Here is a 20,588-nt window from a genome sequence, read left to right as displayed (position 1 = left end):
GGGCTGTGTCCGAAATCACCCACTACTCATAAGGCCTACTAGCAAACCATATACAACCAAAACAGTAGCCTGTCGTACTGTAGAGAAAAGAGGATATCCGACTGCAACTGCAGGTGTTTGTAGCATCTGCTAGTTAGACTGCCTAGACCGATTCTCGAGATCATCCACTCGTTCCAGGAGCACCGTGGCTTGGGACTGTAAGGACTTGACAACGGCTTCTATTTCTGTGATTTTCACAAAGTTTTCACCCACTGAGACGGTTGTTAAATGATGTCACCTGCTGTCCTAATGCATCGACCGACTGCTTCAGGGATTCAGTTGACTGTTGTATCAGGATAGCCATGTCAGCTTTGAAGCTATCACGCTGTTGACGCAGGTCAATCTTGGTGACTGGGTCGGAGAGGTTCCCGGTCTCGGCTCCACTGCCCCCCGGGTCTGAACGCTCTGAAGCGGCGGCAGCGGTCATGCTAGCTAGCTTAGCCGAGATGCACGTTGCTCGAGTTGTTTTTATCGGTTGGTATTTAGACTTTGAGCTGCTCATACACTTTCCCATATAAAAGTTCAATAATACGCGAGTCGGCTGGAAGAAAAGCACTGCTAATTTGGTAGACTTTGAAGAGTAAATGAAAAGTTTGTCCGGAGCTCCCCCCTCGCACGTCTGCACTCTACCTCATCAAACCGGAAGTCCAAATGTTAGCATTCAAACAAGCTAAACTAAGATGGTTAATATTGTAAACAGTATTTCTGCTAAACATTACCATGTTAGCATTGACATTGTGACCATGCTACCATTTGCATTCAACTCAAAGCACTGCTGTGCATAAGAACAGCCCTAGTAGCCGCTAGCATGGCTGTAGACTCTTTGCCATGTTTTTTTGTTCGCGGCATATAGGCTAAACTAGAGTAGTGTTACTTTGAATGTGTGCTTTATGTAGGCCTACTCTGATTTGCTAGTAAAGTGCATGGCACATCCCCGTTGCTGTGAAAGTCCATCAGAGGCAGTGTGTTTAGGAATGCATTAGAGTTATTTTAGCTTGCAATTATAGTTTCAGAAAGATAACTTGTTTTTCCTTTATCAAATAGCGAATGTTTTTTGTTGTTGTTGTTGCTATTATATTAAGTCCCCAAGTAACTGTAGTTCATAGGTCTTAACACCAATATGTGCTCCAGTCTGTTTACTGTCCAGGACTTCTGCTGTTTGGTCCAGTAAATAAAAGTCTTGTTGGGCACAGATGAGGAGGGGCCAAACCAACAATAGTGGGGCATCTCTCCCTGAGAGCAGCCAGGGACCTGAAAGAGAGGGTACAGAGACAGAGAGATAATTCAGTGGCTTATCAGATGGACAACTTCTGTATCTGAAGTTTAAAACACAAGAGACACGGAAATTATCCTACCTCAGGCTGTGATCTTCAGCACAGTCAGCAGGGACTGGAAGGTATGTTATCGTTATCTTAAAAACAGTTTTTATTTCCTTTTATTGAAAAAATAAAATGTGTTTGTGCCATTTCCTGGCTGGATTGTCAGTTGCTAATGTCCTTGTAACACTGGTGATATTTGAGTGAAATGAAGCTAGGTTGTAATGAAAGATTTGAACACAGATTCCACAAACTGGTGGATATTACTTTAAACTCTGATAATATTAGCATCTTGGCTCCGAAAGGGGGGATGCTTTAAGTCCTCAGCCAGAAATAGCCTAACATTTGCAGGAGAAGTAAACACTAATTGTCTTACACTTTTGCCCTTGTACTCCAGATACAGAGTTTTGGTCTGCGAGCCACACCACTTTGGCATGTAAAGAAATCCAAAGCTTGACAGACCTGGAAGCTATGATGGACAACTGCTGTTTATAGGAGGGGTTTGTGGTGTATTAATTGATTTCTAAAATGAACAACAATATGTACATTAGAAAAGATTAAATTAGCTGTTGAGAACCAAACAATGATTTTAATATATATATATATATGTTATAATTTTTTAAAATTGCAATTAAATCTTGTGGCCATACTGCAGCTATACACACACTTAAGTTCTACTGAATTCAACACTCAGCTGTGAAGGCTACTGATTACTTGAGATAGACCAAGGTGCCCCGTTAGCTCACCTGGTAGAGCGTACTATGTACTAAGTAAGAGTCCAGCAGCCTGGGTTTAATTTTAGTCCAAGACCCTTTGCTGCATGTCATCCTCTCTTTCACCCCCTTTCCTGTCTCTCTTCAGCTGTTCCTATCTGGACAAAAGTCAAAGTAAATTAAGTAGAATGAGTGACAACATGTACATTAAACATGAGTAAATTAGGTAAAACACAAATAATAGTTGGCCAAAGCTGTCACAATTGTACATTTGTTATCAACATGATAGCATCACCCTTTAGCCAACAAGTGAAACTGAACAGAGTACACAAGTACTATACAGTTTTGAGGTCCTGGTATTTTGCCTGAGAAATTCCATTTTCTGCTACTTCATATTAAATACAATATATTTGTTCTTCTAAAGTGAGCCATTCTGCATAATGAGTACTTTGATACTTGATGCTGATACTTTTGTACTTTTAAATTGTAAACGGACCATGAATATAGTATATGTAGTGGTTTTCTAGTACTGACCACTCAAAGCACTACAAGAAATGTCAACATTCACACACTGATGGTGGAGGCTGCCATGCAAGATACCACCCTGGTCATTAGGAGAGGTTAAGGATTCAGTATCTTGCTCGAGGACACACTCTCTCTGCAGGAGTTGGGGATCAAACCAGTAACCTTCCGATTACTAGACAACCGATCTACTAACTGAACCATGGCTCCCCAATTTACTTATACATAAGTAAAATGGGTGAAAAATGTAGGACTTTTAGTAGTAAAAGTTCTGAGTACTTCTTCCACCGCTGCATAAAACATAGAGAGGAGGACAGATGGGTGGACACACGTGCTTAATGATTAAACTGTGAAAGTAAAATGTAAAACACAGCTTGTTGCAGTGAAATGTCTGAGCACTGGTGTTTAATAAAACCATAAAATCACATCTGCAAACTGCAGCAGAGAAACCGCAGCCTGAAAACCTCACGTGAACATAATCAAGACTCCACTGAAACCTGGAAATGATCCAGATATAATCAGTGCATGTGAGAGTGATGGAGTATAGAGGCCTCAGTAGTCTTCAAATGAACTAGTTTGTTCAGTGTGTCGATGATCCAACAAGCACTTCGTTTGAAGCAGACTGACGCCTAAACTTACCTGTATCTGTATCTGTGTGTTTGTATCCATGTAAGTGACACAAACTCTCATACATACAATATGTAAGTGATGGACAGACAACATCCTGATAATTTAGCTAAAACTTTGTCTTAAGGGTGACGCTAGGAGGAAGGTCATTGGGTCAGTTACATCTAAAGAGGCAGATTCTCTGGAGGAACGTGAAAATCCAAAGTACATTTCCTAAAAAATCTGGCCAATAGATATCTTGTTCTGTTGGATGTGCAAATATATTTTTGTCTCAATTCTGTAATGGGATCTTTTGAACCCTAAAATAGTTGTTTGTATGCACATACGTTGTATTTAAAATGTCAGATAAAATAATTCAGTAATTTAATTTTAGCAAACAAAAATATATTTTGTCCTCTACACATTTTTTTATTTTTATTTTTTAAGTACACAATGATTTCTAGTTAACCTCTAGTGGCGTGATCAGTCACTGGGGAGGTGGGAGAATGGTACAAGATGTCTCATCATACACTCAAAAATAACACCAAATGTTATGTTATCCACAGATTCTCAGTTAGTATTTATATTTTGGACTAAAGGTTTTAAAGCTGATACCCCACAGGGGAGACGAGTCGGGGTGTGTCCAAATGAAATTCAGTATAATCAGTCCTACTATAGGTCTCAGGTTTGTGCCAATATGTTTAATACCAAAATGGATCCAAGCAGACTCTCTATTAGCTCTGATTACATCATCGTCACAGGAGAAACATTTGTTTTTTGAGGCAGATGGAGAGCATAAACTGTGAAGTGAACTAACTGGCACTGATCATCATGCCAGTTCTTCAGACCAGTTCTGACTGTCAATGAAAACCTATAGTCTGAATAATATGTTGAATCAGGATTTAATGCACAAACACACACAGGCTTACTTGTTTTGTAACTCTACACATGCATATGTACATGTTGGGAGTCAAATCAGCAGTCTGACTCAGACTTTGTGGTTTTAAAGGCCCCCAAACACACACAAACACAAAGACACACACACACCCCATGATGTGTGGTGTTGCTGAATAACGACAGTCACTCTGTCTCTGGTTCTTGGACATTAACGCTGGATCATTAACTGCTAATTCAAGGCTGGCTTCATATTTTCCAGATTACACTGCAACAGTCATGAATCAAACACACTCGCTCAGACCCATCCAGACAAGCCTGAGACCCACGAATACAACATGACCACATCTGCACACACCACTGCCACAATGCAGATAAAATCCAGCCAACGCAAGCTTGATAGCTTGCAGAGCTTTTTTCCCTCTTCTGTGACTCTACTAAGTGGAAAATTATGTACCATCCTCAGATAAGACAAAATAGAGAGAAGGCCAGAAAGTTACTGTGATTGAATAGTACTAGCATGCGAGTGGCTCAGGATCCCAGCAAGCTTGCTCAGTGTAAGAAACCTCATTAGCTTGGTTACTAATGGGTCAATAAGTTCACACAGTTTATTCAAAGGACATATTTGTACCACTGACTGTTGTCTCATATGAGGTTAAATCAAGTGGTGCAACACAGCTGGACTCTCCACGCTTGCTATTGGTCAACAGTGTGAGTTCACGTCAAGGTTGAATGTGCAAGAAAAAGCCGGTCTGACCAGGCCTCAATACTTACCCACACTAGTAATTAGTATTACCAAAGTAATGAACAAATCAAAAATTTGACCTGATGATGGGGTTGAATGAAAGTTAAGGGATCACCAAAATTATTACAATTCACCCACTAAAGTCCATGGATGTCTGAGCTAAGTTTCATGGCATTCTATACAGTAGTTATAGTTGTTGAGATAGTTCAGTCTGGACCAAAGTGGTGCACCGACATTGCCATCCTTAGAGCCATGCCAGTAGCGTAGCTAAAAATCATGAGTTAGCTTACATTGACAGTTTACCCTATCCTCATCTGGATCCAATTAGTTAAGTTATAGCTTTTTACCGTTTCGTTGTGTCTGTCTGAGACAAAATATCAAATAGAGTCTCCTATGTGAGTTTGGACTCAGACTTTGTGTCTGGGGGGTCTTTCTTGTGGTCTGGAGTAGCGATGTTGCCAGAGGTTCTGGGCCTTTCGGTGGTTTGGAGGACAGCCTGAGTGGCTTCACCACACTCTGTTTGTCTTGGATCAGGATCATCAGAAAAACCATCCAGCTGGGAGGATTATGAAACTGGTGCGATGCACAAAGCCTGAATAAATGCTTTCCTAAGCTGAGGAGGACATGAGGAAACTTTTTGATAAATTACAGCCTTCTTAAAATGTTTTAAAGGAAACATTTTGACAATTTATTTGTGACGATAACTTTGAGTCCTCTTTCTTCCCGTCTTCTCCTCCAGCTCTCCACTCACAGATCCACTTCCAAGATTACTACAGTCATAAAGTTCTCGTGCGCTTAAAGTAATCAGAGAACATCAGCTCCAGGCCAGCCCTCCTCAGATTAATGAAAAGTTGAAATGATCGGAGAAGCCTCAGCCCACCGGCGGTTTCCTGCTCCCTACTCTGGTTACAATCCCGCAAAGAAAATGATGGGAGATTTTCCGTGGTGTTCTTGGAGGCAACCTCAGTGGCCATGTTTCCCAAGAGCTGGGTCACAATGTCTTTCCCCCGACTTTGGAAAAACTGAAATATGAATTACTTGCATATGAGGGGGCGCCAAGAGCAATTATATGAGGATGGTGTGGGGGGCTCTTACATAAAGAGCTGGAGGGAACAGTTTCAGAAGAATGACAGAGAAGAAAATAAAAGGCAGAGCAACAAAGAAAACATTAAACAGTAAACGTGAATGTGTAACTGAATATATAAAGATCAGGCTTTTAACCTTTGTAGTTGTAGTTCCTAAATAAAGGTACTGATTTAATTTAAGCAAATTTCACTTAAAAATAACTGTTTCATTCTGACACTATTAAAAAACACATGGTTCCTGTGTCACCTAGTTTAATTTTGTAAACAGATATATAACTGTTTTTAAGAGTGCTCCAAAGAACGGCAATCACCAACTGCTGACAACATTTGCCCTCATAATCTGCGAGAATGTCCATTCAATTTGTATCCATGCTGTTATTGTTATTTTCAGTTAACAGATAAGCTGTGGTTGTGGTTGTTAGCAGTAAATGTTTGTAGAATCACATATGGATTATAATTAGTAATGTATTATGTGTACATCACTTTAATGGTATAGGTGGTAAAGGTGGCAAATGGTAAAAATTGCAAAACATGCAAAAAATATGAAAGGTCCTTTCTAGAGCCAGTGTTTGGTTTCTCTGTTCTGGGCTACTGTAGAAATATAGCATTAAATGGGTTTCTCACAAAATCAGACTCCAGTCCAGCAGTAGAGGCCACAACCTTCTGACTGTGGAAAAAAGTATCTCTCGATTACTGGTTACAGTTTTAATGGGTAAGAGGGTAAGTAAGAGGAGGGAGGACTCATCCTGATTACTCCACACCATCTCTGCTGCTTCGGGATTTAAACCAGCATCCTTTTTATCACAGTCCTTCTCCACATAAGAACAAGGGAGCTTTGTTTTATGCTGTGTTGTGGAATTTGGAGCATTCACTTCAGTGATCATCACTCATGTGTCCTCTCACAGGCCTGCCCGATTATCTTTGCTCACTGAAGCTCATAATGTGTTTGTTTTCACTCCAAACATGTCAATTCTGTCCTCTGCCTTTGTAGGACCACTAATTGCTCCATGTGGAGTCAGGGACCATGGCGCTGATGGAGCTACGTCTCCTGGTACTGGCCTTGTGGGTTGGCATCAGAGTAAAGCTCCAAGTTCGGGCGACCAGATGAATCCGGCCCGGGCACCTCTGATCCCTCACCGGCCTTTTGTTGTTGTGTGGAATGCTCCCACTGAGTCCTGCCGCCTTCGATTCAAGGTGGACCTTGACCTCAGCGTTTTCGACATTGTAGCAAACCTCAATGAAACCCTAAGTGGACCAAATGTTACCATATTTTACCACAGCCACTTGGGATACTACCCATACTACTCCAACTCTGGGATCCCTATCAACGGTGGACTGCCACAAAACCAGAGCATTTCCAAACACTTGAGCAAGGCCCGGGCCGACATTGACAAGCTAATCCCCCACAAGGATTTTCGAGGTCTGGGTGTCATCGACTGGGAGAACTGGAGGCCTCAGTGGGTCCGAAACTGGGGATCCAAGGACATCTATCGCAACAAGTCCAAGGAACAGATCCGGAAACTTCACCCGAACTGGCCGGAGAGCAAGGTTGAGAAGGAAGCAAAGGAAAGTTTTGAGAAGGCTGGGCAGACCTTCATGAACCTGACCTTGGCCCTGGCTGAAGGACGCAGGCCTGACGGGCTGTGGGGATTTTACCTGTTCCCAGACTGCTACAACTATGGATATAAGCAGCACCCGCAACGGTACACCGGTGAATGTCCCAATGTTGAGCATGTACGCAATGACCATCTGATGTGGCTTTGGAAGGAGAGCACCGCCCTCTACCCGTCCATCTATCTGGACTATGAGCTCAAGTCCTCCCCCAACACCGTCAAGTTTGTCCACTATCGAGTCAAGGAAGCCATGAGAATTGCATCCATCGCCCGTACAGACTTCACATTGCCTGTGTTTGTCTACTCCAGACCTTTCTACGCCTATACCTTTGTGGTTCTTTCAGAGGCAAGTTTGGGTGAATATTGTAATTAAACTTTGAACCATTGTCTTCATGGTAATGTATACAGTAGTTAAGTATGTATGTAGAAGGACACTTGTCAGTATGTTTGTAGCGACAAGAGCATTTGTAGGTTATGAAAAAGTGGAAGAGAAGGAATAAAGCCTTTGGATTTCTGCATGTGTCATATAAAAGGCAATGGAAAGGTTGTGTGTCAAGTGTTTGCTAAGCTAAAAATACCTCTGGAATTCTGTTTCAGAGTGATCTGGTTCACACCATCGGGGAGAGCGCTGCATTAGGAGTGTCAGGCGTCGTCCTCTGGGGATCATCAGAGTACGCTCGATCACAGGTAATGGTAAAAAGTACAACCAAAACCTATTGTTCAAACTGGTGACTTAGAACTGAATACAGTGTTGCAAGCTTTATGCTTATTTGCCAACATGCACTACAAAGGTTTTAAAATAAGTTTCAATACTAAATTCAATAAAGAGACACCCCCCTGGCTCTCCTTCCAGCTTTAAATTCACTTAAATCAGTTCAAAGGAACAGCCTTAAATGGAATGCTTACTGTGTTGCATTACCCCTACATTATAGCATACATTATATAAAACAAGCCACAAAGCAGTAGGGATCAATAAAAGCCATAAACTGCATGCAGTCACGGTGCATAAAAAGAGGTATCATAATTTCTGACTGTGAAAAATATGAACAGACATCCTTCTTCTCTCCTCGGGAATCTAATGTTTCCAAAAATAGTGAGTTTTTAGATTTTTATTTCTGACTAAACTCTGACACTCAAAAATCATGAGAAAGCATCAGATTTATGTGTGAAAAGGGTCTCTGTTGGTGTGAATTGTCTTACATGCTGTTTACAGCACTCAGCTATGTATCTGTCATATATTTATCACTAAAAAGACATTTTCAAACATACTATGACACAACAGAAAAGGTGGAAAATTGCTTATTCTCACATGAAAATTTCCACAGTCATAAGACCATTATTTGAAGTTGAGTTTAGTTCAGTTGAGTTCTTAACATGCTGAAGTGGTGTGCATTTAGCAAAGGAGATATTTTTTCTATAGGTGAAGTATCTGAACATGTTATGTAAGAATGAAATATATTTTTCCCTATCATAATGTAATCTAGGCTAAGGTTTTAGGTAAAACCTGATGGTATGGTGTGGGAAATGCGCAGCAGAGATGTAAAGAGGAGATGATTTCTAATTAATGATTAGAAAAATGAAAAACTACAAGATTTTTACAGACTAATGACAGTGTATTTTGTATCCTGCGTCCTCCAGAGGAACTGCCTGACAGTAAAGAAGTACATCGACGGTCCACTGGGACATTATGTCATCAACGTCACCTCTGCTGCCAAGCTGTGCAGCAAAGCGCTTTGCAAGAAGAATGGCAGGTGCGTTCGCAAGAGCCTGGACTCAGGCGCTTACCTGCACCTGAACCCACGATTCTTCCACATCCACCGCAACCCGACACCCAGGGGCCCTCGCTTCCATGTCAGTGGTCACCTCAACAACCATGACATCCTGGACATGAAGCACAAGTTCACCTGCCAGTGCTACCAAGGCTGGACAGGTGTTTACTGTGAGATGCCTCAGGCTCCACCCCATCCTCCTCCTCCCCCACTTCAGCCTGTGATCCCTGTGCCTGACCCCAGGGAGAACAGCCTGCTGGGAGATATCTTGCTCCTCCTATCCCTCCATTTCTCCTGTCTGTGTATCATCATGTTCCTTGGACTCTGTCTGATTATTAAGTGTCTGATACTTTAGACATCAGGACTTAATTTTAGGACCACAGCTATAGAGAGGACAAAACATAGGTCTATAGACTAAGCAGCTACACCTTAGTGCTAGCCTGACCTCGAGTGTGATCGGCTGCAGTTCCTCTCATGTCCACTAGATGATGCTCCAAGAAAACTGTATTGAAATGAATGGGAAAACCTCCAACTTCTCTTTGCTTTTAAGACTACAACAACAGCAGTACATTCCTTCCACTAAAAACAAAGTAGGACACTGTTTATCAATTACATAGTCTAGTCGTGCAATCCAGGAGGTACATTTGCATGTAAGAGTCATTTTTTTTAGTATTAACATAAAATGCTGTCCTAAAGCATACGTCCAGGGTTGCTGTAAAAACACAGCACATTTTGGATGCCACAGTGGTAGTTAAAACATGATAAAGTGCTCTCTAGGGTGCTAATCCTTACCCTAATTAAGCTGTTTTACCACAGATGCATCAAAATGTTATGGTGCCCTTTTAATTTTTTGCCCTTGTCCCTCAAACTGCCTGAGTCTGCCACTGCAACTGACTCCTTATTACACAATGAATCAGCTGTGAGCTGCTTCCACTCCAAGGGTGAGCCCAGACACCCTGTGAAGTAAACATTGCATTTCTCCACTGCTGATCTGTACGCTCAGTATACTCAAACACATTTTTGACAAGATATGTCTAAATACACAGCCTCTGTTTGTTGCAAGTGAAAACTGTATGAAACATATGGGTCAACAGTGAATTGTTTGTGTGGTGGAAAGTTTTGATGGATGTTTTTTTTTTTTTTTGTGAAACTGGGTCTCTTACTGGGAATCCAGTAACTGTAAGCTACAACCTTTCCAGAGACTAAAATTGGTGAGTACACTCAAAAGATACAATTTTGGTGACATAAAATTATGCTAATTATGCTTTTGTGTTCTTACAGCAAGATAACTTGAATAATTACCACTCATTTGCCTTAGAGAGACAAACTTTCAGTTTATTTTCCCCCACAGTAGCACAGAATAAATACTCTTCTATAAAAAAAACTCTTAAAGCAATCAATAAATCAACAAAGGCAGTTCTGTCAGTTTACAGTCACAGTCATTTGTTTAGTTTGGGATAATGACTGTAATGAGGCTGACATCACAGCCAGCTCTTCATTATCCTGCTGAGTGAATCTGCAGTTTTGTGGTGCTGGAGCCGTCAGTCAAATGAGTTATACAGCGAGGAGACAGGGCAAATGACCAAACAGTTTAACAATAGTCCCTGTTTGTCCCACGGGAAAGGGAGGGACAGCCGAGCATCAAACACTGTTCTGGGTGATGAGAGGATGGAGGAGAAGCTTATGTTAAATGAAGAACTGCCAAAATAGAGTAAACTGTGGATTACAGAAAGTATTGTTGAAGTCAGTTGATTATAGATGAAGGTCTCTACCAACTCTTTAACAGAAGCTTTAGGATTCATCAGTAATCAGCTGCTGCTGGAGGATTGGAAAGCTGCACAATATTAAGGTTTTTAAGTGAGGGTTAACTGATGAAGTTGTAGGCGATTTTTTATTTTATTGTTTTGTAACCCACTCCTGGATAAGTACACCATACTCTAGGTCCGAGAGGAGCTTTGAGTTTTGAGTGTAATAATCATTAACACAACGCAAGTGCTTTTAGTGAGGCTTTAGTTTGCTTATGAATGGCAAAACAGTGTAACCTACACCCCTTTCACATTATGAAAAATTAAACCTAAATTGTCCTTAGGTGGGATTTTCCAGACAGTTTCAAATAACTTTCCAAGTCAGTGTCCAATAAAAAATTTGGTCAAAGTCAGTTTTAACGAAGGTCTGATTTGATAAGTTTAATAAGTCAGAATGCACTCTTTAAGGGTTTGTGTGTTCGATGTAGCTGGTACCAGTCAGAATGACTGTCACATACCACAAGGAAGACAGTTCATCCAGCTGTTTCAGTGGCAATGTAAATCCAGGAAATCAAGCTCAGTGGCTCGCCAGCTACTGGGATCTTTTCACTGGATCTTCTCACTCACACAAAAGACCTGACTGAGGCATGTAAATTGCAGCTAATTAGGATAAGGCCACTTTCAGCTGGCAACTGCTCAACCTCAATAATTTTTATGAAGCTCAACATTGTTAGACAGAGCATCTACTTCATGTTTAATATGGAGGCTTTCACATGCTCTCTCTCTGTGTCACGTACACCTTGCTAAATGCACCCCAAAACTTCCTGTTAATCGTAGCGAGAGGCGGAACTTGGTGAAACAAAACTTGACTAGGTTATTACAACCATAGTATGTAGCTATTACTGAGTCCATTAGGTCTGTGATAGATCATCAAGTTTTGTAATCCCTGACCTTCATTTTGTTGGATGAATTCCTATAAATTCACAGCTTTGAAACAACAGTTCAACTTTTTTCGGATATTCACTTTTTGGAGTTGGAGTTAAGTAAAGAGCTGGAGTCAGGATGTGGTTAGTCTAGCTTAACGTAATAAATGGAAATTTGGAAAAATCTAGCCTGGGTTTGTCCGAGGTTTAAAAATACACCTAACAACACAGCTAAAGCTCACAAATGAACACGCTGTGTCTTCTTTGTTTAATCTGTACACAAACAGTGATGTAAAAAAAAAGTTTTAGGAGGAGTTACGTGCTGGAACTGTTTCTTGGCAAACACCAGTGTATCCATCTGCCCAGTGTGTCTCTTGTGGCTGTACCCGACTCAAAAATTTGACTTTTTTGTCAGTTCAGTGCCACACTAAACCCCGACATATATTAGCCTACAAGAGCATGTTATAGTCTACCTCATGTTTTAATGCCTTTCTTCATCATCTGTGATGTAAAAACTCAAAGCGCACCATAGAGCGCCTCTCCTGCCGGGCTGCTGCTGACAGCCAATCACAGTGGATAGAACCCAGTAGAGGAGGTTATGCTACAGTCTGGTTCAAAAGGGGACTTCAGTCACAGTTCATCTAGAGAGCGTCGGAGCAGATGCTGCCCCGCTGTCAAGTGTCATGCTCCCATTGTTATCACTATCACTATCACTATCACTCTTCTCTGCGTCCATCACAGTTAGCTTTTATGGTTTGTGATCATGTTGAGACTCGGTTTGTACAGCCTAACAAGCTGTTGCTCTGTAAGTTGACTCAGGGTCTTCCCGGCAGATGATTCGAATCATCAAATTTTCAGGGCAGCCTTACCAGATACAGTTATTTTGCACAGGTTTTGTTTTCGGTCTCTGTATTGGCACAGTGGTACCAAACCTGGCAACCTCATGGTGACCAAAAGACTTCGGGAAGCTGCGCACAGTGATAGCACCTGACTGTTGTTCATGTGAAATGTTATGATGTCTTGATGTCCATGAAGAAACACACCACTATATAAGCTGTGTCAGTGGAGACTCAGGAGTATTTGAGGACTGGGACCGAACTGCTTGTTGAAAAGGCAGTTGCTCTTTTCTACTGTTGTATGGAGACTGGACCACCCACAGTTGGCATAGCACTAAGGATACACTGATCTGATTTGCCTAATTGTTATCGCTTGCTTATGGGATTATTGACCTGTACATAAAATCATGGCAGCTTACCACAGGCAAAATTACAAAGCTCTTGCTGTAATTTTTGGCATTTTGCTCTTTAAACACTGACTATCTTTGTTCACCTTGGAATAAATTTTACTACTACTACTTTACTACTCCAACAAGCAAAGGGCTGCCTTTACTTTGCTGTTCTGTAAATCACCTTCTGATGAACCTGTTCCTTAAACATGTTTTGGATATGAGTTGCCAGGCAAAACACAGTGACTCAGAATATTTTATAACGTATAAAAAAATTGAGAGTTTGTCCAGCAAAAACACAATTAAGCAGCTTTTAGTGGTTTTCAGCTCCTCAAAGACGGACAGATGAACCATGAAACACTTGGCCGCAAGTGGAAACTGTCAGATCCACTTGGGAGGAACATTCATTCACTCCTGTCCTGGATTTGTTGTTTTTGAAATAATGAATTACATCCACACCTCCCTCCTCCTCCCTTCATCTTTGTCTGAAGCGAGAAAATCCTAATTTGCAAGAGGAATGGAGATTAGGTGGAGCTGAAATGGGCACTAAAAAGCACAGCTGAGTGAAACAATCATTTATAAAAAGTGAAATCATTTGAGAGCCAAACTCTGACTTCAGCACTCAGTGGTGGTGGTTTCTGCTATTTGAAGCTATTTGTACCATAATCATGAAAATCCATCACTTTGAAGCTGTGTGTATTCTGTATTATGCATTTTATTCATTGTAGCTGGTGGACAAAACGATTATTTAAGGTATAATGCCTGACAAGGGAGGCTGCGTGTTGGATGGTTCTGCCCTCCACTGCGTCCTTTAATTCCTGATAATGGACACCTCTAAGGGCAATTCCACTTGGTCACTTGCCAAAGAAAAAATAAAAGACCATTATTTTATATTTTCATGCATTTTGCAATAAAAAAAATATTTTTAACAAGCCACAACTCTGTTTCCCTGGCAACATCTGAGGTCCTTCCTAATACCTGAAAGAATCATTAACATCCCATAAGGTTCTAACGCAATGGAAACGTTATTCACTACTCGAGTAAATAGGACGACCATAGATACGACTTGGCAACGGGAGATATTTCTGGTTCCCTCTGCTCACAGAACGTTTTGATCCAGCTATGAGACACAGAGCTAACGTTATGCTAGCAAGATTCAAAGTCAGTAACGCAATAAGCGGCAGTGTGTTTGTTACAGTCGCCATCCTGTGGCATTCAGAGGATGAGCCACTGACGTACTACACTTAGTGTTTTCAGATATATTTATGAAACATTCAGATTTAAATTTATTTCAGCATTAATTGAGGGTATAAATGGACACCCAGCAGCCAATCAGAATCGACTATTCACCCAGACCATGGTATAATTGTTACTATTTGTGTTCTTCATTATGGGCTTTTAACTACTTGCTGGTTGTTTTTGATGTTAGTGATTTTAGTGATTACTTGTTGCAGCCTGTCGGCCGTCTGTCTGGTTGATTAGCAGAGACGCTTGGTTGGATGTCGGCCTTTAGTCTGTAGCTGTGCTCAGTGATCACACATCAGCTGACAGGAGAGAGCCAGACAGCTGGGACACCCCTGTGATCCTAAAGTTCTTCTATAACAGATCAATAACTGACTATAAATCATAACAGTTTTGTCCTCAGTAAAAACAGTTGCTGTGAGTGGATAGTGTTTGTATTATCCTCCCACTGCAGATTGTCATCAGTGAGTCAGTCTCAGCTGCACTTTGTGTTTCATGCAAATGTTATCATGCTAACATGCTAAGAAGGTGAACATCCTTCCTGTTACATATACATATGTGACAGCAACGTGTTTTTGTTGAGATTTTTCTTATCTGAATCAACAGTCTTGTACGTGAAACTCAGGTTCTGATTTTAGAGGACATAACATTGCATGCACTTGTCATGAAAATTTCAGTAAGCTTATATTTTGACCTTTTGGTGGTGCTAGATTAAAAGTCAGAGGATCACCAAAGTCATTAAGCTCAATCGTCTGCGGACAATGAATGTCTGAACTAGATTTCACAGTCTTCAAAGCTCTTCGTGAGTAAATGTGACTTTGGCAGAGCTGAAGCTGACTCGGCCGAATAATTCTGACAGCGTGACTGTCGGTGTTATTATAGGATTATGATGATTGACAACAGAGGAAGTAAACATCCTCAGCATCAGCAATTCACAGTCCTCTCAGTTTCATGTCAGGGTTCATCATCTTTTAGACACAAACCTGAGAATGTGAGAACAGAGGATGTTGTCGGTGAAAGTTAGATCAGAAAATAGTAAAGACAACTTTGTTTCAGTCAGCTGTTTTTACATGACCACATTTAAAGAGTTCACCTTCTAAAAGACTGTATCCTATAGCCGCTTTATAAAATAAACTCTTGAGGTGCATCATTCAACATGTCTTAAATACAGTACACAGAAACCAAACACCTGTAATTGTACAACCCACAGACATCAGTTAGCTCCTGTACTTTAACTAATAACCATAATCAGCTTTAGTTCAATGTCAGCAGTCACTCTGAATGTTGGCATTGACTAAACATGAGTTTTATGTTTTCCCTCAGACTGACAGTGACAGTCTGTCAGTGGACAATTACACTAGGGAATCAAACCAGTGCTCCACAAGTTTAAAAGGACCCCAATACTGTATTTTCATATTACATCTCTTTAAAAGATCCAACAATCCGTCTATCATTTGTTCTCTTCATATTCAATTAAGATTCCAAAATCGGAAAATGAAAAAACGGTTTGTTATTTCCTTATTCGTTTATGAATCTGATACCAAAAAAAAAATAACGGTTAATTTTTTGTACTTATTGCTCAGATCAAAAATAGGAAATTAAATAATGGGCCACGGATCGATTTCTATTTTGATATTTAATTTGTCTGATTTGTGTGAACCGGAACATCGGGACAGAAGGCAAATTAGTACAGTACTTAAGATTTCAAGTAAAATGATTTTATTAATTTAAATTGTATTAATAATTATCTAGCATACAGTTTATGGTTTGTGTTAAGCCAATATTAGCTTACTTTGAACATCTCTGTGAGTGAGCTGCAAGACAAATCTGAAACCAAACTATAGCACTAACATTAAAACAAACATAACCATGCTAAGCTGCTTGGCAGGACCAATGGCCTCTGTGTAGTTTTAGGCCCGATGACTGAAAAGCAGTGTGGTGCAACCTGCGTTTTGCAAGCGCTCTGCCTGATTAGACTCTTAAACTGTCACTGGCTTTAGACTACAGCTCTGATTGGCTGTTTATCAGCTGTTCATCACCTCTCTGCTGCCTCTCCATCAGATTACAGGCTGGGAGAGAAAGCAGCTAAACAGTTACGACCTTCATACACAAACAATTATTGAGCTCTAAACACTGGCGAATGATGATCAAGATAAAATGTCTCACCTCCAAAGCTGCCCCAGATGGAAAAAAACATCTAAACGAGCGCCACTTCCGGCTCTCTGTAAGCAAAGAAGGTTAGGCTTATGACTAACCCTCTTTAAAACACATAATTTCCTCCTTTCAAAATTGAAGTATGTATAGGAGAAGGATAACTGTTATTGTTAGACGTGATCTCATATTGTTGCATGCGTTTGAATCTTATTAGAGCAGTAAGAGAGAGAGAAACTCAGTATTTTATTCTTTCATTTTTCAGATTTCTTATATATAAATTGAGTTTTGAGAATTATCTTAATAACTTATTACTTAACAAGTCCTGTGCACAAAGTCAGTGGCTAATTTGTTTTTTCATTTCATCATTCCTTTTACAATCAAAAGCATTTTCTGAGCTGTGCTTACTACAAGAGGACTGTGGTAAACATTGCTCTAGCAACCAAAAAGGGGGCACACAAACTGTGTGAACTGGTTTATAACTGTCTACAGCCATGCTACAAGTAGTTAAGTGTTAGGTACTTAGGAGCGGCACAGCGTTGTCTCATTACACATCACAAATATAAATATCATGGTGGCACTACAGAAAAGGTCAGGGGATCACCAAATTCAAGGAATTCATTCCCTAGGAACCATGGATATCTGTACAATCCTATGGCTATCCATCCAATAGTTTTTAAGACAGTCTGGACATTTCAGTCAGTCAAACTGGTGGACTGACCAACCGACCATTTACATGCCTCACTGCATATCTGGCCAGTAGCAGGTGTTAGTCAAGGCAAAATGGCCTGGTGGTGGTGTGAGAAAAAGTAATCAAAATCATTCAGACTCATCCTGTGTGAATCAGGAACATGCCCAGAAAGGTTTGTTGAATTCAGTCAGGATATTACTAATCTTTAGATGTGGGACACAAAGTGAAAAATAGCATTTTAACCTGGTTTATAAAACTTTAAGAACTAAAAAAAAAGGCTCAATCACTCTGTGGCATAGTATAGTAAGAAGAGAAACATTTCATCAGAGTGAGCAGACGTCATCTCTTCCAGTCCAAGTAGCCTGGCGTCAAGCTGTTGATTCTGAATCAAGTCAACCTCTCAGATCCTGATCCTACAACAACTCTGTGAAGGTCATAAAATGCAGAATTAGGTTGGTGGGCGAAGATGGCATCAGAAACAATAATATGATTGTGGGGGAAAACTGGCAACCCTGCAATAAAACACACTGTGAAATTCACTGACTGTTTGAAAGAAACTGCAGCACTGTAGAGGTCACTGACTCCTGCAGATCACTGGACTCTCATTTCTGTTTAACATGTTAATACCTGCAGACAGTAGACTGAGCTTCAGTTTCTGGAGGTCAAAGATGAAGAGTCACAGCAGACTGACTGTGACGAAAGAAATTATGTCCATTTCCCTATGTGTGATGGACTGATAAAAAGATCAGAGAGAAGAGGTATGATGTTATTTCACACAGGAAATAATAATTCTACTTTACTGTAAACTTTGTTACGTCTTCAGATAAGATAACAGTTCTTTTATTCTGTATGGGTGGTCAACAGTGAGGAAGTGCTACATTACTAGAAGCACTGGAATCTTATCCTGCCTGAACCCTGTACTGACAGTCACAGTCAAGCAAAGCTTGTTCATTTATAACTATTTTTCAGACCATCAAATAAGTCCAATCTGACACCCAAACCAAAGGGATGACATCATTTCTCATTGTCTTCCAAGCAATGATTTAGATTTCAATTACACTTGGTTACCTAATGTGTCTCGGATGGACTGGATAGAAGGTAAATGGGAAATGGACTGCGCTTACCAAGTACTTTTCTACTTCAAATGACCAGTGTGTAGGCCGTGGAGGCTGCCAGGCTGAACTGCATTGTTTCTGCAGTAGCAAAGAAAGGACCAACCAAACACTAGCTCTAAATAGGGACTTTAGCCTTTTTAGCCTGTTCTCATTCCCAGGTTGTCAAATATAGACGTGGGCAGTGTACAGCATCTAGCAGTTCACTGCTACTAAATCCTTTAAGAAGTGATTTGAAAAATCAGCAGGAGTAAATAAAATAAGAAAATATAGATGTATGGGTTAAAACATGCAAAACTACATGTATGATTCTTTCTAACTAAAGGAGATGGGAGTGACAGGGAACCAATAGCGCAGAGTCAATATGATGAAGGGATGAAGACCTTCACTGGCAGCAACCACCAACATCAGTTTTCAGTTTTCTGTTCTTTCCAGAATTAATTAAATTTCTGTCAAACCATCATCCTGCAGGAGCGGGCACCATGCATGTTTTAAAGATGGAAATCTGCTCATTTTCTCCTGAAACCCTCCATATTATACAGTATGTATTGAACACAGACTGACCCTGAACCATCACTTCCTCCCCGGGCAACTCAATGCCTCATTACAGGCCATTAAAGCAGCAGGAGGATCCGCACAGTCTGAGCCCAAACATTTTCATAACACAATCCATATGTTCGTGAGGAGGCTTTGACGGCCACAGCATGGGACGGCGAGGTTTCCGTGCAGGGTTGAGTGAGGGAGTGGGTTGGTGAGGGGGGTTGGTTGTGAGAGGGTTGTATGGGTTCAGGGTTGGCCTTTCATCCACGGAGGTGGTGGAAACGAATCTGCAGTCAGGATCACAACGCCAGGCCAGAGGAATCCAAATACACCCCCCCACCACCAACCACCCCTCCACCCACTGTGGGAATGTGGTTTCCTCCTTGCACACTCACACACTGGCGTAAAAGGTATTATGAAATCAGTGAGGTTTGTTTTCCTGTGAGTTTGTATTTATTTAAACATTCATATAAGGACAGAGTTTACAGTTTAGTATTTCCATCAGTGTCCAGATGTACTTGAATTGTTAAAAATTGAGAGTGTGGACACCTTTGGTAAGTGCAAAAAGAAAAAAAGAAAAAAGTTAACTTGCATCAAGTTAACTTGCATCAAGAATGCAGATACCTCCATTTCCCCAAATAAAGAACTCTTCAGATCCACATGAATCTTGAGGATGTTCATTCAAAATGGCGAATTTCGTCTGAACTTTTTTGATAGTAAGGACAGTTTTGGAAAGTGAGGACATTTCAATAAAATTAATAACGTTTTAATCATTTCTCTAATATTAATGGGCTTTTGTTGTGGTCATCCATTAATATATTAATCAATAAACCTGAAGGTCTATATGTTGTGATGTTTTCAGACCATGACCCAAATGATTTAATGCATAAAGGAAAATAAAATTTCATCCTATTGAGGAATTTTAACCCCAGTGTTTGTTCGGTTATTTCCGCTGTCGTCAATATAACATTCATGCAACAAATATAACAAAGAAACAAACTCTAACTCCAACTCCATGAAGGTCTATACTGTGCTGTTGTCTCATTGCGTGTCAAACCAAACTTTTTTATTGACCTCATCATTAGTCTAATGTAACGGCTGAGGAACATTTGTAGTCCCTAAAATCTCTGGCTCCTGTGACTCTCTTGATGGAAAACAGCTTTAGTTATTCATGGAAAGTTAGCTAGAGGGTAGTTTTCCCTGAATGAAAAATGTGCATTTTTCCAAACAAAACACATAGCTCTGTTTAAAGCAACGTATCATTGAAGAGTGTATTTGAGCTGCTGCTGACGAGCATCAGAAAACACAACTGACTTCACCAAACAGAGTTCCTCAGATTTCTACTCACCCTCACCAAACTGCTCTCTCATGTCCCTCCTACGCAGAAATGCAGAGCATCTAATTACCACCCACAGTCCGTCACAACTGATGGGGCATCCCATTGGCTGTCAAAATGTCCTTCGCTGCAGCTTCAACCTTCGGCCTGCCGTGGCAATGAAACAAACACTGTATGCATGTGCTTTTGTTTTAAAGAAGACTAAATTGGAAGGTGAACTCAGAGAGCAAATTAGAGAAAATTGCACCTGATGAGTTCAGAGAGAAGATCTGAGGAAGTCACTGATCACTGATTATCCGGGAGAGAAGAAAAAACAGCTGA

General features: G+C 40.6%; 1 protein-coding gene and 1 long non-coding RNA gene across 2 annotated transcripts; one reads left to right on the top strand and one right to left on the bottom strand.

Moving 5' to 3' along the window:
* Window positions 1–241: 241 nt before the first annotated feature.
* On the bottom strand, window positions 242–9,409 carry LOC127353347 (uncharacterized). Its single transcript, XR_007881275.1, has 2 exons — window positions 9,319–9,409; window positions 242–2,226 (listed from the first exon to the last, which is right to left on the bottom strand). It is a non-coding gene; the product is annotated as an uncharacterized LOC127353347 (long non-coding RNA).
* On the top strand, window positions 1,356–13,824 carry hyal6 (hyaluronoglucosaminidase 6). Its single transcript, XM_051382508.1, is given in 5 exon segments — window positions 1,356–1,435; window positions 6,912–7,001; window positions 7,004–7,879; window positions 8,131–8,220; window positions 9,172–13,824. Coding segments are annotated over 4 exon segments (1,509 nt in total). The 5' UTR covers window positions 1,356–1,435; window positions 6,912–6,944; the 3' UTR covers window positions 9,658–13,824.
* The last annotated feature ends 6,764 nt before the right edge of the window (window positions 13,825–20,588 follow it).

The sequence above is a fragment of the Dicentrarchus labrax genome, unplaced genomic scaffold, assembly GCF_905237075.1.
Source record: "Dicentrarchus labrax unplaced genomic scaffold, dlabrax2021, whole genome shotgun sequence".
NCBI lineage: Eukaryota > Metazoa > Chordata > Actinopteri > Moronidae > Dicentrarchus > Dicentrarchus labrax.
The sequence above is the reverse complement of the archived record's forward strand: the minus strand, read 5'-3'. Positions and strand labels throughout refer to the sequence as shown.